The sequence below is a fragment of the Balaenoptera ricei genome, chromosome 3, assembly GCF_028023285.1.
Source record: "Balaenoptera ricei isolate mBalRic1 chromosome 3, mBalRic1.hap2, whole genome shotgun sequence".
In the NCBI taxonomy this organism is placed as follows: Eukaryota; Metazoa; Chordata; class Mammalia; order Artiodactyla; family Balaenopteridae; genus Balaenoptera; species Balaenoptera ricei.
In genome coordinates this window covers 120,284,321-120,307,461 of record NC_082641.1, presented here as the reverse complement: position 1 = coordinate 120,307,461, position 23,141 = coordinate 120,284,321, and the positions used below count along the sequence as shown (strand labels likewise).

Genomic DNA, 23,141 nt, shown 5'->3' with positions numbered 1-23,141 from the left:
CCCAAAATAGCCCATGTAGAGAGGCCAGAGGACAGGCCCTGAGACTATACAGAGCAAGAGGGAAAGAAGGAAGAGAATGGGAGAGGAGGTCAGGAGAAAGGAAGAGAGCTATATCTGACCAGCCCAGAGCTGCTTCAGACCCTTATGGTCCAGCTCCAGTCACTGTCTGATTGAAACAGCATAAGAAACCCCGAGCCCAAACCATCTATCCAAATGCTCCGCAAAGACCTTACCCACAGAAACTGTAGGAAATTCTAAAATGACTAGTGTTGTTTTCAAAGTCGGTACATATTTGGGTGACCTGTTACACAGCAACAGATAATTGGGACATCTAAACTGCCAACTGGCAGCCCTCTGGGTATTGGGTGAGAGTGACAAGAATCAGTTTCACAGGATGAGGTCATCCAAGAATTTCTAGCATCTAAACACATTATACACACTTAACACTGTATATATGTGAAATACAAAAAGCTTTCTTAATTGCAGCTGCCAATGTAACTTAGTGCTCAAAATAATCATCTTGTTTTATTTACTTTTTCAGGTGCCATGCCTCCTGGAACTACTGTATAAAAATTAAGAAAATTACAGTGAAAATTGGAGGTGTTACTTCAAACATGCATTATACTCATCATATGTTAACCAAGCAAATCAAGCATGAAATTTAAAAATGAACTCACCCCCTTTCCTCCTGACTTTTGGTCAAATGGTACCATGGTGATTTGTTTGGAATCCCGTTGATATGTACAGTAGTGCTTCACCCAGGAAGTTCCAAAATGACCTGCAAGGTAATATTCCCCATAAAACATCTCTACACGTCCACTGCATGCTGGAAAAACACACAACCAGTAACTCACAATGCTCACCTATCCTTAAACTGTTTCTAGGGGCGATATACTCTCCACACCAGCTAGACGTGAACAGGCAGAAATCTGATTCCACAAGCTGGAAATGGAACCGACCCAGGGCTTTCCCCAAGGACCAAGGAAGACTGTTTGTCACTAAATGCTGCATCCGATGGGTCTTAAAATATAAGGGAAGTAGAGGTTCCCTGGGGAAATTAATTCACTTTCCCATATTATCAATCTCCATCTGAAGTTTCCTTTCTCTCCCCTGACAGGAGGAAGATGATTGAGAAGGAACACAGAAAAGCTCCTCAAAGTGCTTGTCACCGTTCCCATCTGGTGTGATGACTTCACGCTTCCCACACAGCTGCTCTGCGACCATGTGCACGCACGTACAGGGGTTCTGACCTACTTCCAAACCCCTAATTTTTACTTTAGCAGAACTCAAGAAGATCTGAAAAGCAGACAAGGAAAACCCAGAGACACCAGACATGTGGAACAGAAGTAACTGTAAATGCTCAAATGTAATCTAAGGAGTTTGTCCCTCAGAATTATCCCTTAGGAAAGAGGCAGATGCCCTACAGACAAATTCTGACAGTATTTGATTTTATCAGGTGCCTGGCCAATTACTTTATTTCAAACAACAAAGTACTGTTAGAGGAAGAAGGCATGATTGGCATTATTAGCCTGCAAGGACCTCAATCAATACGAGTTCTGGATGCTTATAGAGATCACATAGCAGATATGATTTAAAAACAATAATGACAACATGAAAACAGATTTAGCAGACATTTAATAATTATTTTTCAGGGTATGAATGCCCATTGCAAGTGTTGGATGTCACTTAGTATACTTAAAAAGCAAGAGTGTCTACATTGGAGCATCAAGGACAAATGAAAACACCAACCATTTAACTGTGTTTCTGTGGCTTAGAGAATAAATTCCAGTGACAGCACAACACAAAGATTTCAAAAGTGCTGTATCTTGGACACTTTGAGCATCATAATAAACAAGGACAGTAATGGATTTAGCCTAATGAACAAAATGGGAACTCAAAAGTCCATACTGACAGTAGAAAGATGGATGGATAGACAGATGAAAGAAAGAAAGAAAGGGAGAGAGAGAAAGAAAGAGAGAGAAAGAGAGAGCGAGAGAGAAAGAAAGAGAGAAGGAGAGAAAGAAAGAAAGAAAGGAAGGAAGGGAGGGAGGGAGGGAGGAAGGCAGGAAGGAAGGAAAGGAGAGAAGGAGGGAGGTAGAAAGGGGGAGGACGCTTCCTTACAGTACACCAAAAGGCAACTAATAAATGTGGAGGGAGTGGCAGAACTGCAAAATCACCATTTTGCAACCATCACAGTAAAGGTCAGTCCAGGCCAGGATTCTCAATGGATGCTAACTCCATGGGAGGCGAAGTCTGATGAGGGAAGGGCATGGTCTTAAGGTGTCCGCCCCACAGACCGCTTATCAGTTACAAGGGAAACATAGTGACAGCACAGTGGGGAAAGCAGACAGTACCTTGACTAGGTGATCAAAGTCAACAAGACCACAGAGGGCAGAGGAACATCCTTTGCTCCGGATGTGGTACCCGGAAAAAACACAGCATTACTTATGTAGGATTTGACCAGGGATGCATGACCTGAATCTAATCATGAGGAAACATCAGACACACCCACAATGAAGAAAATTGTATACAAGAACTGGCCGATATTCTTCAAAAACGTCAATGTCATCAGAGGAACTGTTCTAGAGTAAAGGAGACTAAAGTCGTCATATGACAACTAAATGCTGTACAAGCTCCTGTACTGAAGGAAAACAAAATGCTCTATAAGGGCATCACTGGGACAACTGACAAAATGGGAATATGAAATATTGTTTAGATGAAATATCTTATCAATGTTAAATTTCCTGGATATGTAACTGTGGTTACATAAACGAATGTTTTGAGAAAATACACACTGAAGTCAAGAAGCATGATATACGCAACCTGTTCTCAAATAGTTCAGAAAAAATTATAATGTGTGTGTGTGTGTGTGTGTGTGTGTGAGACTGTGATGTGCACACACACCCATACAGAGAGAGAAAGAATGATCTAACTGGAAAAATGGTAAAAATTCGTGAATCTGGGTAAAGGTCATATGGTCGTTCTTTATACTATTCTTTCAACTTTCTGTAAGTTTGAAACTACTTCAAAATAATAAGTTACAAAAACTTCCAAATTAAAAAAAAAAAAAGCTGTATTCTAATGATATGCTCTGGACCACTGTGTTGGAGAATCAAAATATGGTTCTAATGATAATCAAGACGTTAGTGTTGAAAAAACACATGAAGTGTTTGAATAAAATTGTACAATGTCATGTGACTGCTTATACTGACTTTACACGTATAAATATTAATATTGGAGTGACCAATATTAATAAATTAACTATTATAAGTGGACACTGAACTGTATTTTTATAGTCCTAAAAATTTTTATTTTCAAGTTGACTTAAAACTTTTGGGGGTGGTCTTCTCATTGGGCAAAGAAGATATGACCATATATTCAGGTATAACACACAATTAAAGTAGCTTCTGTTTTTTACAAGTCTTAACAAGCTCATACCTGCAAGAATAAGGGACATAAAACTCTCATCACAACCGATGCTCCAACCTCCAACCCCATTACTACACCTTTGTCACCAGGGAACAATTTTAAGTCCAAGAAAATTTTCAAGTAATCATTAAATAGAATAATCACTGAAACTGAGTGTTTTGTTCCATTAGGAAGCAGATAGGAGTGAAGATATTTAACTAATCCTAAATCAACAGTGCCCAGTCAGAAAGCACAGGTGGGAGACTACAAGAAGAGCTATCCATTAAAGAAAAACAATTCACTTTCTTTAACCTCTAGCACTGCACGCATGAATTAAGTCTGGGAGTGCTATAGCCCAGTGCACGAACCTGAGTCATCGTTGAAAACTCTAGGTTAGCAGCACCTGGCATTTCTTTCCTTGATGTCATATGGGCAAGTCAACGGCTCTTCTTCCTGGCTCTTGAAGTGAGCTTTTGTTTCTACTTTTCATAAAATTTAAGTGTTGGAATGACAGGGGTTGAGGAGAAGAGAGAAAGGGCCTAAGTCATGATTGTTTGGGCCTTGCTGAAACAAGTCTCAAATGAAAACAAAATCACCAACTATTAAGTCTACCGAAGGATATGACAATAAGGTCCAGCCAGCCAGACCTTTCCAAGGCCTCTACACCAAGGGTATGGTATATAAAGCTATACTGAAGGTACAGGAACCTCAAGAGTAGAGTGACACCAGGGAGAGAAGTGGCACCACAGAGCCTCAAACAACTCCAGGTTGCAAGGAAATTCCCAGTTACAAAGGAAACAACACATCACTGGGAGGTAGACAAGACCTTGTGGACAGCATCTCTCCCCTAGGAAACCTAACTATAAAATCACTCTCCTTCATCCAAACACATACTCCAGGCCAGGCACTACTGGATACACACCCCAGCTCCTGGGAAAAAGGCATGAGTACACCCACACTGCTGGCCGACCCAGCACTCACGTTTCTCCTGGACATAGAGGTACCCCTCCATGGTGTAGGGACTGATGGTCTTGTGCTCGAGGGGATTCTCTTTCATCTTCTTCATCAGGGATTCCACTTCTGACCTGGTGCCTTCAAAGCGATTTCTTGTCTAGGATGAAAGGAATTTTATTCAAATCAAAGAAATGAAACCCTGTTCCCATCTCTAGCACTTCAGAACATCAACCTACAGAATTCTTAGATCTAAAACCAGGTAAGGAACATTCAGCCATCTGGGAATCAGGCAAAAATGTTCCCTTTTAAGAAATATACTTTGGCCTTAAAGCCTTACGTCAGAATGACTCTCAAACTCTAGAGACCACCAAAATCACCTGGGGAACCGGCAGGAAATGCAAATGACCAGTTCTCACCCCGAAAGATAAGTTTAGCGCCTCTCAACCCAGACATGTGCATTTTTAACAAGCATCCCAGGCCACTCTGACTCAGATGGTCCACAGCAGGGTACGCCCTCCACCTCCCTCCAGGACAGAGATGCTCTTTCTCCAGCTGTTTGCTGATGGCTCCCTCCTCAAATGGAGCTGCTTCACTTAAGGTTACCCCTCCCCCAGGGCACCCTGCATCGAGCAACCAGGCGAAGCCAGGGGCCAAAGGGGGAGGGTCAAGGGACCATCCCAGCTCCAGGGGGCCCGGGGCGTCGGCTGAGTCCTCACCACTCAGCCTCTCCTCCGGCAGGGTCTGCTGCCCTCACTCTGTCACAGGTGCTTCTGCCAGCACTGCCTCCTGGGGACCTGCTCTGTATAAATCTCCACTTCAGAGCCTGCCTTCTGAGGGACCCGGCCCAAGGGAAGCCATGCTTTGTGACATCTCATCCAAGACCCTGCAACTTCCTGTTCTCTGAGGCACTGCAGAGAACCATGAGGGGGCAAGCTCAGGCTTCTAAAAGCATGTAGTCCAACCCGCAGTCCAACCCACACGGACACACTTGGGTTTATTTGGACACAGGATCATCCAGAGACAAAGACAACATGCAGACTAATGTGGCCCCATCACACAGGGAAGAAGGGGGTTCGAGCCCCAGTGACCGCTAACCAGAGTCCTAAGCAGGATTCTGTGCACGCAAAGGTCCTTCTGCTTACAATTTGGGAAAGGAGATTGGGAGTAAGGCGCACCTACTTGGATTTCCTGGCAGCCTCACTGAGAGTTGAACAACAGCACATCCTTTGAGCCCAAGGCCAGCATGTGTACCCCATCCTCATCCCCTGAACACACACACTCTACGGTTTTATGGGGCCAGGCAGCTAGATGCACAGAGGGAGGCTGGGCTGGGTGGGGCTGGGACTTCCACTGCCAAAGGAAATCCTGATTCTGGCGCTACAGATTTAAAACATAATCAGCAGCAGCACTTCCGAGAACATAAATAGTGCTTTGAAATGATGGCGGAGAGGATGAGGCTCTAACCTGGGACCATCAAGCACCCTAGAGATGCCTGACCCCCGCTGCCCTTTGAACCCGAGCAAGACCCATCCTCCCCACCTGCACCTCAGTCCATTTAAGTGATCTGTATGCAACCAGACCCATATTTTGTTTTTCCTTCCCTTAGCAAGGGAAAGGAAGCCTGTCCCCTCGCCTACTCACGTTCTGTATGCTGATAGTCAACTGCGTCTTGAAGTCGTTGAAGTCCTTGGCCAGTTCATAACCATGGTGATAGAAAGTGAAGAGTCCTTGTAGGAATGCCAGTAGCTGTAATGAAGGCAGAAGGGCAAACTTCACATAAGCAGGTTCAAAAGGTATTATGGAGCTGTATCTGAGTCCCCAGCCCCGGTTTGCAAGTCTAGAATAAGGTAATGATAATGGCTATCGTTTACTGAGCACTTCTTACATGCCAGGCACTGTAACTTCATATGCCCTGTCTCACTAAATATGCTTAACAACCTATGAAATGAACACTACTATCATCTCCAACTTATTAGTAAGGGAGCAGATTCAAAGAGGTTAACTAACTTGCCCCAAAACACACAGTAAGTGGCAGCCAGGATTTGAAACCAGGTCTCCTGGCACCAACATCCAAGCTCTTACCCTGTGAGCCTCATCACCTCCTAAGAAAATCACTTCTTCAGAACCTGAAGACCAGGGCTCCCACTCAGTCTCCTTCTAGTATATTCAGAATATCAGGTTATCATGCAGAAGGGTGTGGTTATATTGATAACCAACAAGGAAGGGAGAAAAGGAAGCTGGTGTGTCCTGAGTCTGCAGTCTAACAGGCAAAGTCAAATCAAAGAAAATCATCCAGATCAGACTTCAGCTCAAATGTGTTTCTGTACTTTCCAGAAGCTCTGCAGAAGTAAACACTCTGGATTCCTTTATTAAAATAATCTCATGTTCCCACATTTTCATTTAGGTGGTTTCCCTAAATTCTCATTTAAAGTGTCACAGCCTAAAAGGTAAGCCCATTCCTTGTTTAGTCTTGTCTTTAGCGAGGACTGAAAACATCTGTTCACTACAATTCTCACAACATGCCTTCATATACTTAAAAACCATTGATGTCCCCACCCTGAGCCCTTGCCAGCCTTCACTTCTCCAAGCTAAGTAAACGTTCCTGCCGTCTCTCCTCTCAGTGCCCATATGTAAACCTCACTGCTGTTATGCTTCCCTGGCCCCGTCCCAAGCTCTACATACCCTGCCTCGGTCCCAAATCTCAACCTGAAGACAGGATTATAGTTAAAGCCTGAACAAGGTTCAGAAGAACCAGAACCTCACCTCCATCACAAGCTCAGTTCTACTACATTTGGGGACCAGCCCCATTCTAACTTGAACTTCTCAGTGCCGACCCACACTGTCTGAGTTGTCTCCTCTGACCTGCCTCAAATACGTGTTACACCAAGACACAGCTGCATCACTTTATATTGTTGTGTTTAATCTTCTAGTCCTTAAATGAACATACCTTTACTTATTAAACACAATCTCACTTTGTTTCACCTACTTTCCTTTTTTGAGAAGCAGCCCTAATAATGAGAGTAAAGGAAACTCTCACACTTTGCTTGTGGCAGGAACGGTAAGCACCAAGGTATATACTGACCTGTCTTCAGACAAAGCCACGTGCCCAGCCCACTTTATCAAAGAGCTCTGCACTGGAAGTCAGGCAAAACCCCACCTTTAACAATATGATCCCTTGACTTCCTGCTGCCATTGTCCCTGGAGCGTCCGTTCCCTTAGATCCTCACAGGAGGAGAGGGAACAGGCACTGCTGGGTCCTCTGGCTATAAAAACATCTAGAGGCACCATATATACATCCTTCACCTAAATTAAGGAATGGGTGGTAAGCCACAGAGAGTCACCAAAGACTAATACTGAACTCTTTTCTTCAAAGATGACCAAAGTCTTTGCAAAGCCCTCTATGTAAAATACATTTTTGAGAATGTGGCCCACACTTTTCCTTCCAAATGGCTCCAGTAATGGAGAAGAAGGAGCTCTTATGCCAAACCTAGTGCCAGTATTCACAAGGACAACAGTCCTTTCTTATCTCTTCCCTCCCTGTTGTCCTTGAAGGCTGTGCCCCATCACTTTTCCAGGGCACTGAGTCACCCTCTATTGGAGAATAATGCAGAAGATAAGCAGCTGATTCTCGAGTCATTCCTTCTATTAACGCTGATTTATGCTTCACTTAAAGTCAACAGGGCCTCTCTTACTCAGGGTAATTAACTGTCTCAAACAGCTTGCTAAGATGCCACCTGGGTATACACACAAGCACTCTAAAGGCAGAGAGCTGCCAATGTTTATTTTGGTTTTCACTTCCTCTGGTATCATGGCTGATTGTCCATTTTTTTCTACAGGAAATGATGCCTTAGGTATTGTTATCTTTGGGCCACTTCCTTCCTTCTCCCCTCACAGCATCTTTCGTCCCCTCCCCTACCTCCCACACACTGTATGAATCTTTGAACCTATGACCCCAAGGGAAATGAAAGTCCACTGCTCAGGGAGCTGGGCAAGGCCCATAGAAGGACTCCCGAGATGGAAGAATCTGTCTGCCTCAAAGAAATGGTTCTACTCACACACACAGAGGAAGCGCTTGCTGTAGCCTCACCTGGTTATCAGGTAAGAGAAGCCAGCACGTCCACCCAGGCTCCTCCCTGGACAGCCAGACACGCAATCACAGCATGACAAAGGAAGTGCCAGAGAAAGACCTTCCCAACCCTCCTTTGCCTTCTTCCCCTTCCTTGTTTTCCTCTGAGAATAACTGTAAGAAAAATTTATTCCTATTTCCTAGCTGATAACACAGATTTTTTAAAAAATAATAAACAAAAATGTAACTGCGTTATTAGTGATGGTTACATCATTCTGGACTACATGATAAATTTAAGTTTTTTCCATTTATAGAATAGAGCTACTGTTTTCGGTTCAATTTTTTCCCCCAAACCCAAAAGATATGAAGTCCTAAACCCCAGTATTTCAGAATGTGATTTTATGTGAAAACAGGGTCTGTACAGAGGTAATCGAGTTAAAATGAATCCATTAGGCCCTAATCAAAAATGACTGGTGTCCTTAGAAAGGGGGGAAATTTGGACACAGTAACAAACACAGAGAGAAGATAGTCCTGTGAAGATGAGGAATTGAAGTGATGCATCTATAAAACAAGGAATGCCAGATACTGCCAGGAAACCACCAGAAGCTAGGAAGAGGAAAGGAAGGATTTTTCCTTACAGGTTTCAGGGGGAGCAGGGCCATGCTGACCTTGATCTCAGACCTTTAGCCTCTAGAACTATGAGACAATACATTTCTGTGGTTCTGAGGCACCCAGTTTGTGGTACTTTGTTACAGCATCCCTAGCAGAAGAATACAGCTACCAAGAACCATTCATTCACACGACGAAGAGAAGGGCAGCCAGTAAAGGGATGAAAAGCTGGGCTGGGTAAGCCAGGTAACTCCCTTTAACTCGTCTTTACCCTATTACCGCAGTGGATTATGGTAGAGATTGAGATCATCTATGTAATGGGCTTAATTAGCACAGGCGTGCTGGCAGGGGCTGCTCAGCAAGAAGGACAGAATCAGACTGATGTGTCAGAAAAGGCACTGTGCTGACAGGGTCAGGACAGGATGCCACTGACCAAAGTGAAAGAATGACCACCTGCAATGGGGCAGAAGCCGTCAGAAAGGACAGGAAGGCAGAGCACCAAGAAATACTCAGGAGGCGAAACTCAGAGGCTGTGGAGCGTGACGAATGTAGAGAGTGAGCTCTCTGCGGCAGTAGGTAACCTTCAATTATGAACACTCAGGGAACAGACGGAACATGGCTTCACCTTCATGAAGCCAGTATGTCATTATCTGCGATCCCAATCTCCAGAACATTTAGTACCTCAACAAGAAAATTAAGGTTTCCAGGGCACACAAAAATATACGGTTTAGATACCAGAAGTCTGATTTTTCTTCCTTAGCATACTAAAATTTTGTTTCTTTTTCTGAAGGTCAATAACTTCCGGCACTTGAAGTTACTTTCTAAGAAACAAATGAACATAGTCGATGTGCATGGAGGTTCCTTGAATGGCTGGAAGATTCCCTTGACTGCAACCAACTCAACACATGAATATCCATCCACACCAGGCACCCCAACAATTTAGTTCAATCGATTTTTTTGCTTGTTTCCTTTCCGCCCTTAAGTAGTCAAATGCTGTTTCATAGAGATTAAGAGTCAGACCACTACAGCTCTGCTATTTACTAGGTGTGACCTTGCAGAAGTAAATAAATGTCCTTCCATTTCTTTATCTGAAAACAAAAAACGGTACCTACCCTCAGAGATGATATAAGGATTGAATGACATAATGTGGTAAAGCACTTATTAGTCACACAGAACATGACAGAGTTTCAGCTGATATCATCGACTGTTACTTCACGTTCTTCTTTTGTACTATCTAGGCCAGAAGCTTAAACTTTAATGTGCAGCAGAATCGCCTGGAAGGCTTGCAAAAATATAGATGACTGGGCCCAGCCCCAAATTTCAGGTGTGGGGTAGAGCCTGAGAATTTGTATTTCTAAGACTTTGAGAACCAGTGATCTGGTCAGTAGCTTTTTCATTGTGTGACTCTCTTCTCCCTACCCATAGCTCCTGCCACTCACCTGCCTATCAACTGGTGTGCTCAGAAACAAGAACTTCTATACAAAAGTGAAGGTCACACATCTACATCCAACCTCTCCGCCAACTCATTTAACTTAACTCAGGACAAGCCCCTACCACTTTCTCTTCACTCTAACATGAGCCCAGCCCTTTTTTTTTCATTAGCTCTCCAGGTGCCTCACCTTATGACTTCAAAAACATCTGCAAACCACAATGGTTCTCTACTTTTTAAATCCCTCTGGTACATCCATCCTATGCATGCTGGCACTGAACTGCTTGCTACCTTGGCTAGCTCTTTACCATAGACACTGCTTCCCCAAGGAGACTGTGAGCTCCTCAGCCAGAGCAGCTGGGTGATCAGCATTTTCTATGCTATTCAGAAAATAAATGCTTTTAGATTTACCAAGACTATATTAAACCAAGTAAGCTCTGTTAATACTGGCACTTGACTCATTTGCTCACTTGAGGAGACCCTGGGTAGCCAAAATTGATATACTCCTCTACTTCAGAATAAAAAATAATCGCTAACTGGGTCCTAATAAGCAATTATATAATAACTGGGTGTTACTTAGGTTAGCTCTATTCTAAGCATCTTACCTGGATAAGCTCAGGTAATCCTCCTAACATCTTTATAAGATAAGTGGTATTATTATACCTATTTCACAGAGGAGAAAACTAAAGCTCAAAAAATAACTTCCCCCAGAATGCACAGCTGGAAAATGGCTGAGCTGGAATTTAAATGCAGGCAGTCTGGTTCTAGAGCCCTTGACGATGATGCTACACTGCCTCTCAAAACACCTAAGACACTGATATACTACAATAGCATGCCAGGAAACAGAAGGAAAAATCCTTATAGATTTCTTTAAAAAAAAAAAAAAGAGGAGGAAGAAAGGGAGGAGGAGGAGACGGTGGGGGAGGAGGAGAGGAAAGCCCACCAAGATGAGCAGAGTCAACCAGCTGAGCCCAGCCTAGACTGGATGAACCCCACAGATGCGTAAGAAATAGACGTCTATTGTTGTATAAGGTTTTATGGTTATTTGTTAGCCAGCAAAGGCTAACAGATACAATATCTCATTCACTATATGGAGACATCAAAATGGACACAAAAAAAAACAACTCAAAAATAGGATGGGTCAATTAAAATGCAATTCATCAAAATCAAGTATTTATAGAATAATATCGACCAAAGTATACATAAAGATTATGAGAATCACAGTTTTTTTTCCTCTAGAAATTCTAGTAAAAGCAAGTAAAAAGGCCAAAGGCTAATTCTTCATGACAGCATGTGAATTCCTGCTCCAGCCATGAGAGAGATGAGACTTTTTTTTAGTCAACCTGTGATTGAATGGCTGGTTTTAACACCTCTGGGCCCCAAGCAGGGAAATCAACAAGCTTGCTTTCTCTGACAGATGGCTTTCCCCATCTCACAGACCCTGCAGAAAGATGTGGATTTTGACCTGAGATCTTGGCAGAGATCATTGCTGGAAAGGAAGCTGGCTCTAAAGTTTCCATTATTCAGATAAGACTGAGGTAATTAATAGCTTTGAAGAATCTGCCAGATGAGATGGCTAGGAGTAGACTCCCAAGATCAAAATAGTTCCAGCAAAGTAAAAGATGGACGCATCAAATTCCAAGGCCAAATGGAGTCTTGAAACTACCAGCAAGTCTACGTGCCTAAAAAGCATCCCCAAAGTTTATAAATTAGAAACAGGGCACAGAACATTCTTGACCAAAAAGAGCGGTCATTTTCTTTCAGTTTCTTATAGTTTTGTTATTTGCTTAAGAAAATCACTTTCTTAAATCTAAGTAGGTAATCTCATTTGAATAGAGACCCCAGGCTTGGGTCTAGATCAGAGGCTGCATTCAGCTGAAAAATTCAAGATCTGCAAGAGTTTTAAATTGAGGCCCACATGCTCATTTGGTGTTTCCATGGATTCTGAACACTAGTGCCACAGAGGAGTAGAGCAATACCACATCTGCACAAAACCACAACCACACTGGGGTGGCCTAAGCTACAGCCAGACGTGTCCCCACATTGCAACCCTTCACGCCCACTGGAACATTCTGTCCAAGTCCAAATCCCATCACGATTCACTCAGAACAATCTCCATGCTGCTTGGTTATAACAAACTTAGAGTGAGAAATTGCTTTATATCGCATCATTTTAATACATGACTGGGATAAGGAGGGGCTTTGAACTTAGGAGGCAAAAAGAGAATGGTTTCCTTGGGTTACTGCTACATTTGGGTTATTTGAGGGAGAGAAGAAGTGGGGGGAGGAAGGAGGAAAGTTAAGGTGTCATCACTATTGTTTGGCAAGATGAAAACTCCTCCCCTCCCCTACTTTGACTTGGAAACCAACCAGCACAACGCAAGGTAGCTAGAGGACAGAACCATTGCTGAATGCCCTACACCCATGCCCGTGGTTGTACTGGGACGAACCCAGGATAGCCAGTTGACCAAGCACTGTTTCCAGCAGAAGGCACAGCATCAGGGCTGGTCAATCTCTTCATTAACAACTTAGAGCACTTCATCATCTAGGTAGTTGGAATGAGGGGTGGGGATGAAAGTCTGGGTACACAATGAAACCTTGAGCATCTACTTACAGGCTCCACGAACTCAAACATCTTTCTCTCTTGGACTTCTTGCACCTTGAAGACATACTCCAGGGATACCTCATAGAAATGCTGCCGGACCAGGTCCACTTGGCTGTCTGCCTACAAACAAGATGGAATTTCAGAGAAAAATCAGGTCACTATCTGAGGAGAGGATTCAGCAAGCAGGCAAAAAAATCTCTGGAGATGGTTTTTAAAAACAAATCCAGTAGCATGAAGCAGAAATAAGAACAATGATCATGGTTACCCGAGCGCTAATTTTGTGCCAGGAACCATGCCCATAAAACTGTACATCATTATCTTATTCAATCCTCATTATAATTTCAGTTATTTCACCCTCATTAAGCTCCTAAAAAGAAGATATCCTTACCCCTAATTTACAGGAAGTAAATGAAATCTGCTAACATTAAGGAACCTGACATAGTTGGTACAAGGCAGAGCTGGGATTTCTGTCCTGACTGATCTGCCTCCAAGACCCCTGCACATTCTTAAACCACTAGACTCTATTGCCTTCCCACACCCTAGGGCCGACCTAGGTTCCGTGGAAGACAGATTTTTAAAGAGAAAAAGAAAACATGCAGAGCCATCCTCCTTCCATCCTTTTAAATGAACAAAACAAGCTGATAGGGGGCAGGGGACCTCAGAAAAGAACATTTTCACACGTCCCACATACTTTCTTTGGACAAGGATGAACTATTAGTTTACCCCAAGCAGAGTAATTACATTGCTGCCTCGGAACCTCACCTCCCTCTCTGTGCAGGTGTGTGGGCTGTAAAGGCCCACACCTGGCTACAATTAAGCTGCTGGTCTGGGATCCAGAACCCAGGGGAGAAAATGAGCATGTGTGGAGTAGCAAGATCCTGTGCTGAGAAGTATCTCAACTATCACTATAAAGCTCTTACCCTTTCCACAACCATGGCTAAGTCAGCTCACGCTTTTAAAGCAGATAATTACACTGAAAGCACATTTCAGTGACACAAGAATAAATGTGATTCTTTTAAACAAAAATGGATATCCTGCTAGTAGGAAACAAAACACTATTTTCTTTAGAAATGAAGTATGTCATTCGATAACATACTTTACAAAGACAAAGCCCCCAAAGGAGTATTTCTTTCAGTGTTCCTTTGTCAAGATTCCTGCAGAACAAAATTGGGACAGACCTTTTACTTCATTATACCAAATATGGTATTGCTAACCTGACATCTTAAGGAGTTGGCAAATCATTCATTCATTCATGGAGTTCACAGCATGATGAGGAAAAGAGATAATTAAATAATCATGTAAATAAAAAGAAAATGACAAACTCTGGAAAAGCACAAGGTGCCATGAAACAACCCAAAAGACTCCATTCAAGTCTCCTGCTAGCAACTCCCTAGCGGGGCAACTTCCATATTAATATGCAGAAGGCAGTCCCCTAAGTAACAGCTGCACAAAACCAAAATGAAGGGCTAAGCCTGGGGGCATCAACTAAGCCTCCAAGCAGGAGAGCTGATGTCTGAGCGCTGACAGAGCTTTATTTGGAGACCAGGTTTCAGAAAGTGCATACACCACGCCCCCTGCCAGGTGTAGCCGGTGGACCAGTGCCTGACACACCTTCCACCTGGGCCCCTGCCGGCTAAGGCCCGTAAGTCCCTGTAGTCCTTCATTTCTCAGTGCAAATCCAACACACTTACACCTAGGGACGCATCTATTTCCCTGACCTCCCCCACACCCCCAATACATCCTCCCTGCTTGGGCTTGCCAAGTGAGACACAACAGAAATAAAAGTCATTCGGAAAAGCTGCAAGTTAGGCAGGGCTGAAGGAGCCAGGAGCAAAGTCCTCTGAGAAGAAGAGCAGAGCCCAGCCTCAGTGGGAGAGCCAGGAGAGCAACAACCTGGGTGGGAGTTGCAGTTCTACCATTTTCTAGCCGGTGGGACCCGCTCCAGTCACTTATCCTCTCCGGGTCCCTTCCCCACACCCGAAGGCTGGATATGCTATGATCTGCCCTTGCTCTGAGTAGAGCTGTTCCAAAGAGAAAGTAAGCTAAAGGATGTGAACATTTGAAAACCAGGAAGTGTTCTGTGAACAGTGGGTGTTATCACCAGGGACATTTGAGCAGATGGGCTGTAATCCCTGCTCCTACCCTAAGCCAGCCACATCTTCTCTGGGTGGTTCCAACCCTCTCCTCACTGGCCTCCCTGCTTTCTTTCTCTGCTCCCACAATCCAGCCTCCACCCAGCAGCCAGAATACCTTTCCTAAAATCTCCATCAGCTGTTCTCACAGCTCCTTCAACACCTTCCCCTGGCCTCTACCGTGGTCTGAAGACCCTGAGGAACCAGCCCAGCCCTCCTTCCCTACCCCTCTCCCACTGAGCTCCAGCTGGGGCTCCTAGCTATCCTCCGACACTCCAAACTCTTTCTTGCCATGCAATCTTTGCACTTGCTGTTCCTTCTGCCTGAAAACCTCTTCGCCTAGATAAGTATTCAATTTTTTAAAACTTTAATGCACAGGAAGAAATACCTTTTACATTATGACCCAATAAACATACATTTATAATTAGGTGCAACACACTTTCATATTTTTCACTCTATTCTAGCCTACTCTATGTCATGATCCAGTAACTCAGATCTTATGACACACCCACAACTTAAAGAACATTGTCCTAGCTTTTCACCCAGCTTGCTCTTTCTCTTCCTTCTGGTCTCAATTCAAATGTCACCCTTTAGAGAAGCCTGCACTGACATTATTTTAGATATGTTACCCCAGGGAGTCTCTATCCTACCTCCCAATTTATTTCCTTATCACTACATGAAATTCTTACTTATTCCTCTCTTTTTTCATGTATTGCCTACTAGAATATAAAGTCGATGACAGCAAAGACCTTGCCTCACTTTTCCATTCCAGATCCCGGAACGGGGCCTGGCCCACAGCAAACATTCAATTGATGCTTGAGGAATAAATGAATTGATCTCTATGTGGCCCAGCACTGAGAAGAAAAGCATAACAGAATGCATTTCCAAAGGAAAAGGAAGATGAAATCCCAAGTGGAATGGGAGGTTGCTCCTGCCAATGCCCCTCTCATCTGGGCCACAGAATTCACCACATCCTCAGCTCCTCTTGTGATGGAATCAGAAGCCGGATTCCAACCCCTGGGCAGGCAGTTCCCCTACCCTGTTACTTAAGAAGCTGTCAATCTACCAGCTTGTCCAAGACCCACCAACTATTCCGTGCTTCTTGGAAAAGAAAGATTCTCCTAGATTGTAAGTTTCAATCATTCATTTCACTCCCCACAATACACCCAACTTCTGAACGGACATTCACAGAAGCGTCCAATAAATAATTTGTCCAAGGAATGATTTATTATCTTTGAGGCCAGCTTCTGAGCCACTGAAGAAAACACTGACTTTTAAAAAGTCATCCACTAGATGGCAGTGTCACTCCACATCGCTGCCCAGTCATTTCAGCCACCAGAGGTCCAGGATGGGCTAGAATTTACAAGTATGCATTCAGGCCTGCAATCAGGGAATAATTCTGGACCATCAAAGGAAGTAGCTTTCGTTAAATGTGTAGTAGGTGATTCATAATATTGTTAAAAGTTGATCTTTTAATAAATGTAAGGAAAATCATCACTAAATAGCTGCAAGACCTTGAGTAAATCACGTGACCTCTGCAAGGAACTCAGGTCCTGCACACGAAATTCTAAGAGGTTTAACCAGAGGATCACCAAAGTCCCTCCCCGCTCTCCAATTCCCTTAGCTTGACAGCACTGAATAACAATGGCTGGCAGGCAGCCCAGCAACATCCTTCCCTGCAAGACGGACAGAGAAGAGCTTACTGGGTTAAGGGAAACGGCTCCAAAGTCAGGAGCCAAGGTTCAAATCCTTGCTGACTAGCTATAGGCAGGCTATTTAACATCTTTGGGCCTCAGTCTCCTCCTATGTAAAAGAGAGGGAATCCATCTGTACTTCATAGGGTGGTTATGAGGATTTGAGCAGATTCCACATAAAGTGCTTAACATGGCGCCTGGTACATAAATATGCATTCAATAATCATTGGCCGCTATTATTGTTGTTGTTGTTAGTAAAAATATTATCATTATTATTGTTATTATTATGAGATTTTTTTATTCAATTTAATTCAGCTTAGGTATAAAAAGCAATGCTTGAGAACAGACCAGGACTTGCAAGAAAGACCTGCAGCCCACTCCTTGCCTTCAAAGTATTTAGGAAGTGTGAATGGGTAAAAGACAAGGATCGTAACAAAAAAGCATAATGAAAAAGTTTCCACTAAGATAAATACTGACAGTCAGTGCTGCAGACAGAACGTTTGCCCACCTCACCACTACGTTCATATGATGAAACCTAATCCCCAGTGTGATAGCATTTGGGTGGGGCCCTTGGGAGGTGATTAGGTCATGAGGATAGAGTCCTTAAAAAAGAGGCCAGGGGGGCTCCCTCACCCTTCCTGTCATGTGAGGAGACAGCTAGAAGACAGCCATCTACGAACCGGGAAGCAGGCCTCACCAGACACCAAATATGCCAGTGCCTTGATCCTGGACTTCCCAATATCCGGAACTGTCAGAAACAAATTTCTGTTGTTTATACCCAGTCTAGGGTATTCTGTTATAGCAGCCTGAACAGACTAAGGCAGCCAGGAAGAATGCCATCCAATTTGGGAGCAGGGGAGGGGGAGGAACAAGCCAGTTATGGGCAGCTGTAATTTACCTTCTCATACATGAAGTAGGCAGGACAGGTATTTTATGAGTATTTTACAAAGGAACTAGAGCTCAGAGAGACCAAGTACTTGTCCCAGGTCACACAGTCAACTACATAGCAGAGCAAGCCTTGAAAAGAAGGTATCTCTGCCAGTCCAGTGTCCTGGTCCCCATATTGCTATCTCAGGGGGAGACGCTACTGGCACGGCCCTAAAAGAAAATGTGGGACTCATTCCAGACCAACTCACCAGGAGCCAGGCGTGGAGAGAGCAGACCGGGAGAAGCAGCCTCACTCTGGGGAAGCCGTGCAGGTAGGATAACTGTACTGCAGGCCTCCCAGTACCATTAGGTGCTATAACAATCACATACTAGCTCAGCTGTGAATACTTGCACTCACGGTGCATGGTCACCTAACTGCTTAGGAACTACAGAGTTAGCCAGATCTGGTCATTGTGAGCTGCAGCCAAAATGCCTTTCCCTATCGTTTCCAAACCCTAAATGCCAAATGATGCTAGAAGAATGGTAACCGATCAGGACAGATCCTAAATGGAATTATGTATTTATCACGGACAATTCACATATCCTTGGGTATCTCCTAGTGCCCATAGCCCCATGTAGAGTTGGGAATAGCCTTTTATGTATCATCCAATGAAAATCAGCATTTCCTTAACCTTCTCAATCACATTTGACAAGATTTACCCGAGCAGCTTTGCTACTTCAAGAATCTCCTCCTCCTGCGTTGGCTTCTTTCTCCCTAACTCAAGTAAAAGATCTTCAAGAAAAGGTTAGCAGTTTCTACTTCCTACAGCTCACCCCAAATACAATTGCTGCTGGTTGGTTGGCCAAGAACTGATCTGCAAAGCCCACTATAAACACTTCCTGTTGCTAAGCCTAATCCATCACTCAAACAACTGATTCAAACACTCATTTCAAAGAAAGAGTTCTGAGCACAACACTTCCTAACTGAGGGTGTGTAACAAATCCTGGACTCCACCATCTCCTGAGTAATCCTCATCTTTCAACCTCTGACCCTACCATCTTCATATGAACAGAAGTACTGGCAAGGAATTTGCTCAAAAAGAAAGGAAACTGAAGAATGAGGGCTAGCTTGGAAGCCATAGCCTCGCTTTAGCACACACCTGAGACAGTTCAAGCAAATTGTTAAGAGCTAAATAAGATGATATTCATGTAGCCAAGTTTGGAGTTCCACTAGCAAACTGCCCTGTCTCCCCAAAACATAAACCCCCTAGCCACGCAAATCTCCATGAACTAAATAAAAATGGTCACAGCTCCAAGGCCGCAAATCTGACTTCTCTTTCCAAGAGAACTACTCTTAAAAAAGACCCCATGCAAATCCAAAAATAAACAGGGGCAGACCAGAGAATTTACTTTTTTGAAACAAAGTTACCTAAGCACAAAATACATGAGACAATAAAATACTGCTTAAAAAAAAAAAAAAAAAGACTAATGTCAAGTACTGGTTGGAATAATTTCTTTTTCATTTCACATTAAGGAAGGATGACCAAAGTGTTTCAGATGCTAACATTTTAAATCAGTGATGTAAGTAGGACATCGAAAGGCAGGGTAAGAGACTACAGAATCAAGGTCAAGGGTGAGGGAAATAGGAAAACAGATCTCAGTTTGAAAGGAAGAAGCACAGTCTAGTGATTAGGGTGATCTTGACCAGCTGCATGTTCCTTGCCGTGGACGGGCACGACAGCCGTACGGTGTGGCTGCATCGGGAAGGGACAAAGGCAATGCGGGCAGCAAGTGTGGAATGAGGGATCAGAATGAAGCTCCAGCAGAGAGTAACCAGAACACATCCACAGCACCATGGAAAGTTTAAACACTTTATTCAGACACGAGTAAAGTTTCTTACCTCCTGAAGCTGAGATTCTTTCTTTTTGGAAGACAAATTCAAGTGTTTTTCTAAGATGCCACAATACTTCTCTGTCTCCTTGTCATACTTCTTTTTGGCTTCCTGGCAAAAAAAAAAAAGAGGAAAGGAGAAAAAGACTAAAACGTTGTAGGAATGAAAGCAAACTGGGTCAAACTCTTCCTGCTCATCTTCATGGCTTCGTCATTCCCTCAGACCCAGAACAGCGGCAGACCACCCAGCTCCTACTCTTCCAATAATGCCATGAAACCAAGCAACCACCCATCAACAACAGCCCAACCATCTTGAGGGTCTATCACAGAGGCGCCATACTATGCCAGAAATGAGGTAAATACCAGTATATTCAGAGTGGCAGAGCCAGGATTCCACCTTCTAAAAATTTCAGTTGTAAAACAGAAATCTCTAGTTTCTAACTCACAAGGATGTTCAAAGCCAAAGGAAGAAGGGAAGTTACCTGTGAAGCTAATCCCCAAACAGGAAGATCTACTTACACCTTAAGTGGGACAAGTCTAGACTAAGAGTAGATCCAGCTTTAACTGTGTTCACAAAGTATGTCTTAATTTGTAGACCTAAATATTCCTTGACGCAATAATATCACATATGGGTCTTTAAGCTGAGGAATAATTCAAAACAAAGAAGACATTATCTTCCCAAATATGTTCACTGTGGCACCATTTATAATAGCAAAAAAAAAAAAAAAAAAAAAAACCAGCAACAGCAACATTGCTGCCCAAGAATAGAATTTGGGATAATTAAAGTATGGGGCATCCAATAAACATAACTAGGAAGCCTAGCATGATACAAACTCGGTGCATCCTACAGAGAATGCGTCTACCTGCAGACAAACATTAGATGGGAAGATACTTCAGTGAAAATACTTGAGTTAAGAAAATGGGATAATGGGTGATTTTTTTTTTTCCCTCAATTTGGGAAATGTTTATTATCCTATATTATTGCTTTCAAACTAAAAATATATATATATATCATATTACACAGAATAATCCCTGCTCCCCCAAAGTCACTGAAGTTCTATTTCTATTCCCTATTTTACAGATAAGAAAACTTAGATGCGGGAAGTTAACTTCTGTAAAAAGTCACAGAGAGTGACAGAGCTGGAGTCCGAGCCCAGGACAAGCTGCCTCCAAGTCCACATTCTCAGCCACACCTGGAAACACTGTCATAGGCGGTCTCTCTTCCCTCCACATTTCAGTGGGGATGGCGGGCAAGGGGGCTGAAAGAAGGTCCACCATGGCCTGGTAAACAGGATCAAATGTACTAACTGGGTGCATCATTCCGGCTTTTGACTCACGTGGAGCCCACAGCAGATATTTTTCTGCAACTCCAAGGCTTACAAGAGGAGAAAAAAATTTGCGGCCAGATAAGGAAGCTCAGATACATCTCTTCATTTAATGACGATATAACAAGCAAGCACTCTGTGTTAGGATCCTTCAGGCACTGGAAATATAATACAATACAAGGCAGAAACGGCCCCACCCTCGTGGTGGGGATGTTCCAGCAGAAGGAGAAACACAATTAACCAGTAAACAAACAGCCTGATTCCAGACTGCCGCAGGTGCCACGAAGGAAACAAACAGGGTGCAGTCCCAGAGATTCTTGCAGATAAGTGCTCCAGAGAGGCCTCACTGGGGAGGGGAAGTATGATCCAAGACCTGCTCACCTCGTGAGGGGCAGAGTGGAGCCTTCCAGACTGGTAAGTGCAGATGCTCTGGGCAGAACACACTGGGCCTAAGCGTGGAGGCATTACCAAGAAGCCGTCACCGGAAGCTCTGAACAGCACCCGTGACGTCAGAACACCATTTATCTGGTCAACGGCAAGACTCTTAAGCCTCACAGAGTGGGCAGAATCATCATATACCCATTTGAGCTGGTATGTATCCATTTCTACAAATCTGAATTTTGCTGGAAAGTTCCACATACACAAACAAACATGCAGAAGCATGTGAAGACAAAAGCTGGAGGAGACATTACTCCTTCAAACGAGGAGAGGTACAGGCAAGACACTTGACTCAAGCAATGCTTTTCCTTCACAGAAGTCAGCAACTTTGAGCTGGGGTTCCAACGCTGCCTGATGCTCGCACAGGCACTCCACCAGCCTCGTCGACAACCCCCAAAAGAGAACCCTGCGCCAGCACAGTCCAGCGGGCCAGAGGTGAGAAAGGGCTCAGCAACATGAGTCACTGGCATTCTGTGACTTTCTGGCAACTCGACCTTTGGGGGAATAACTCCTCTAGGATTGAGATCATGTTCTTAAGACGGGAGGGTGGTAAGACTCAGTCACTCAGGTACCGAGATGGTGTTCCCCTTCCAGGGAGTCCACGGTGGGTGGTGAAATGGATCCAGGACAGAGTTAGGATTCTGGAAATTATTCCCAACTCCATACAAACCACTGCCCCTCTGGGACTCAGTTCCCTCATCTATAAACTGAGGATGACTAGACGAAACAATGGCTCAAGTCTCCCCTTTCAGCTCAGAGACTGTCTAACAAAAAAAGCATAAGAACACACCTCCCATCGTAGGACTGTCAGGACTAAATGAGATAAACCATATCCAGTGCTTGGTAGAGTGCCTGGCACATGGAAAGTGCTCGATAGAATTCAGTGCTGATGATGGTGGTGGCAGTCATGGTGGTGGCGGCAATGATGCAGTCCATCATCTAACCCCACCTCCTCATTAGGACACCACTTGCTTTCCAAGTTCCACGTCCACGAAGGCGACCCGTCACAGCACCCACCACAACTTGCGATCATACGCTTATTCATATCATTCTGTCCAGTGCCCTTCTCCCTGCACACCATGAGCATGGTGACCACATCTGCATTTACCTGCACCGAACAGCAGTGTGGAGCACGGTGCCGGGCACACAGCAGGCTCTCCCCTGTTTTTTATGAATGAACTGTGTGTATCGAATAGAATGGTTAACGTCAAATGATTTTAGGACAGTGTTCTGAGTGGCACTTTATAGGAGTTCACTCATCTCTTCCTCATAATAACTCTGTAAGGTAAGCACTCTCAGTATCCCCATTTCTCAGCTCAGAAAACGTGTGGAGAAGGTCAGTAACCTCTCCACGTTTACATGCAAGCGGCACAAGTGGGATTTGGACTCAAGCAGTCCCACTCTTAGCCACTCTCTCTGATGTCTATTCTACTTTCACTGGAGAGCCCAGCTTCGGCTGCAGGAAAAATCAGCTCCCCCAAACTCAGAAATCTAAAAGCAGGGCCACAGCTATGCCAAGCCCCAGGGTCTGCCCTACCCCAGAGCAGCCACATTAGCACAAGAATGCTCCTCGCATGCAGCCTTCACCCCCAGAACTCTAACTTCTGCTTCCTGCAAGTAGCAACAGGTTGTTATAGCAACCGAAGTGCACCAGAGCTGGGAGGAGGAGGAAGGGTAATTTTAGCATCACACGGGCAGACTTCAGAAGTAAGGTCTTTGAGGTAT

General features: G+C 44.0%; 1 protein-coding gene across 6 annotated transcripts in view; it reads right to left on the bottom strand.

Annotated features, from left to right (window-relative positions):
• ARHGAP26 (Rho GTPase activating protein 26) overlaps positions 1-23,141 on the bottom strand; it is a 472,664-nt gene that overhangs the window by 324,138 nt on the left and 125,385 nt on the right. For all 6 annotated transcript variants that reach the window (XM_059917368.1, XM_059917369.1, XM_059917371.1 and 3 more), the window contains 5 exons: positions 19,664-19,765; positions 13,080-13,190; positions 6,004-6,108; positions 4,390-4,519; positions 678-778 (listed from right to left, as the gene is read on the bottom strand). In XM_059917368.1, coding sequence (XP_059773351.1) covers positions 678-778; positions 4,390-4,519; positions 6,004-6,108; positions 13,080-13,190; positions 19,664-19,765 — 549 coding nt within the window. The remainder of the gene's footprint in view (positions 1-677; positions 779-4,389; positions 4,520-6,003; positions 6,109-13,079; positions 13,191-19,663; positions 19,766-23,141) is intronic.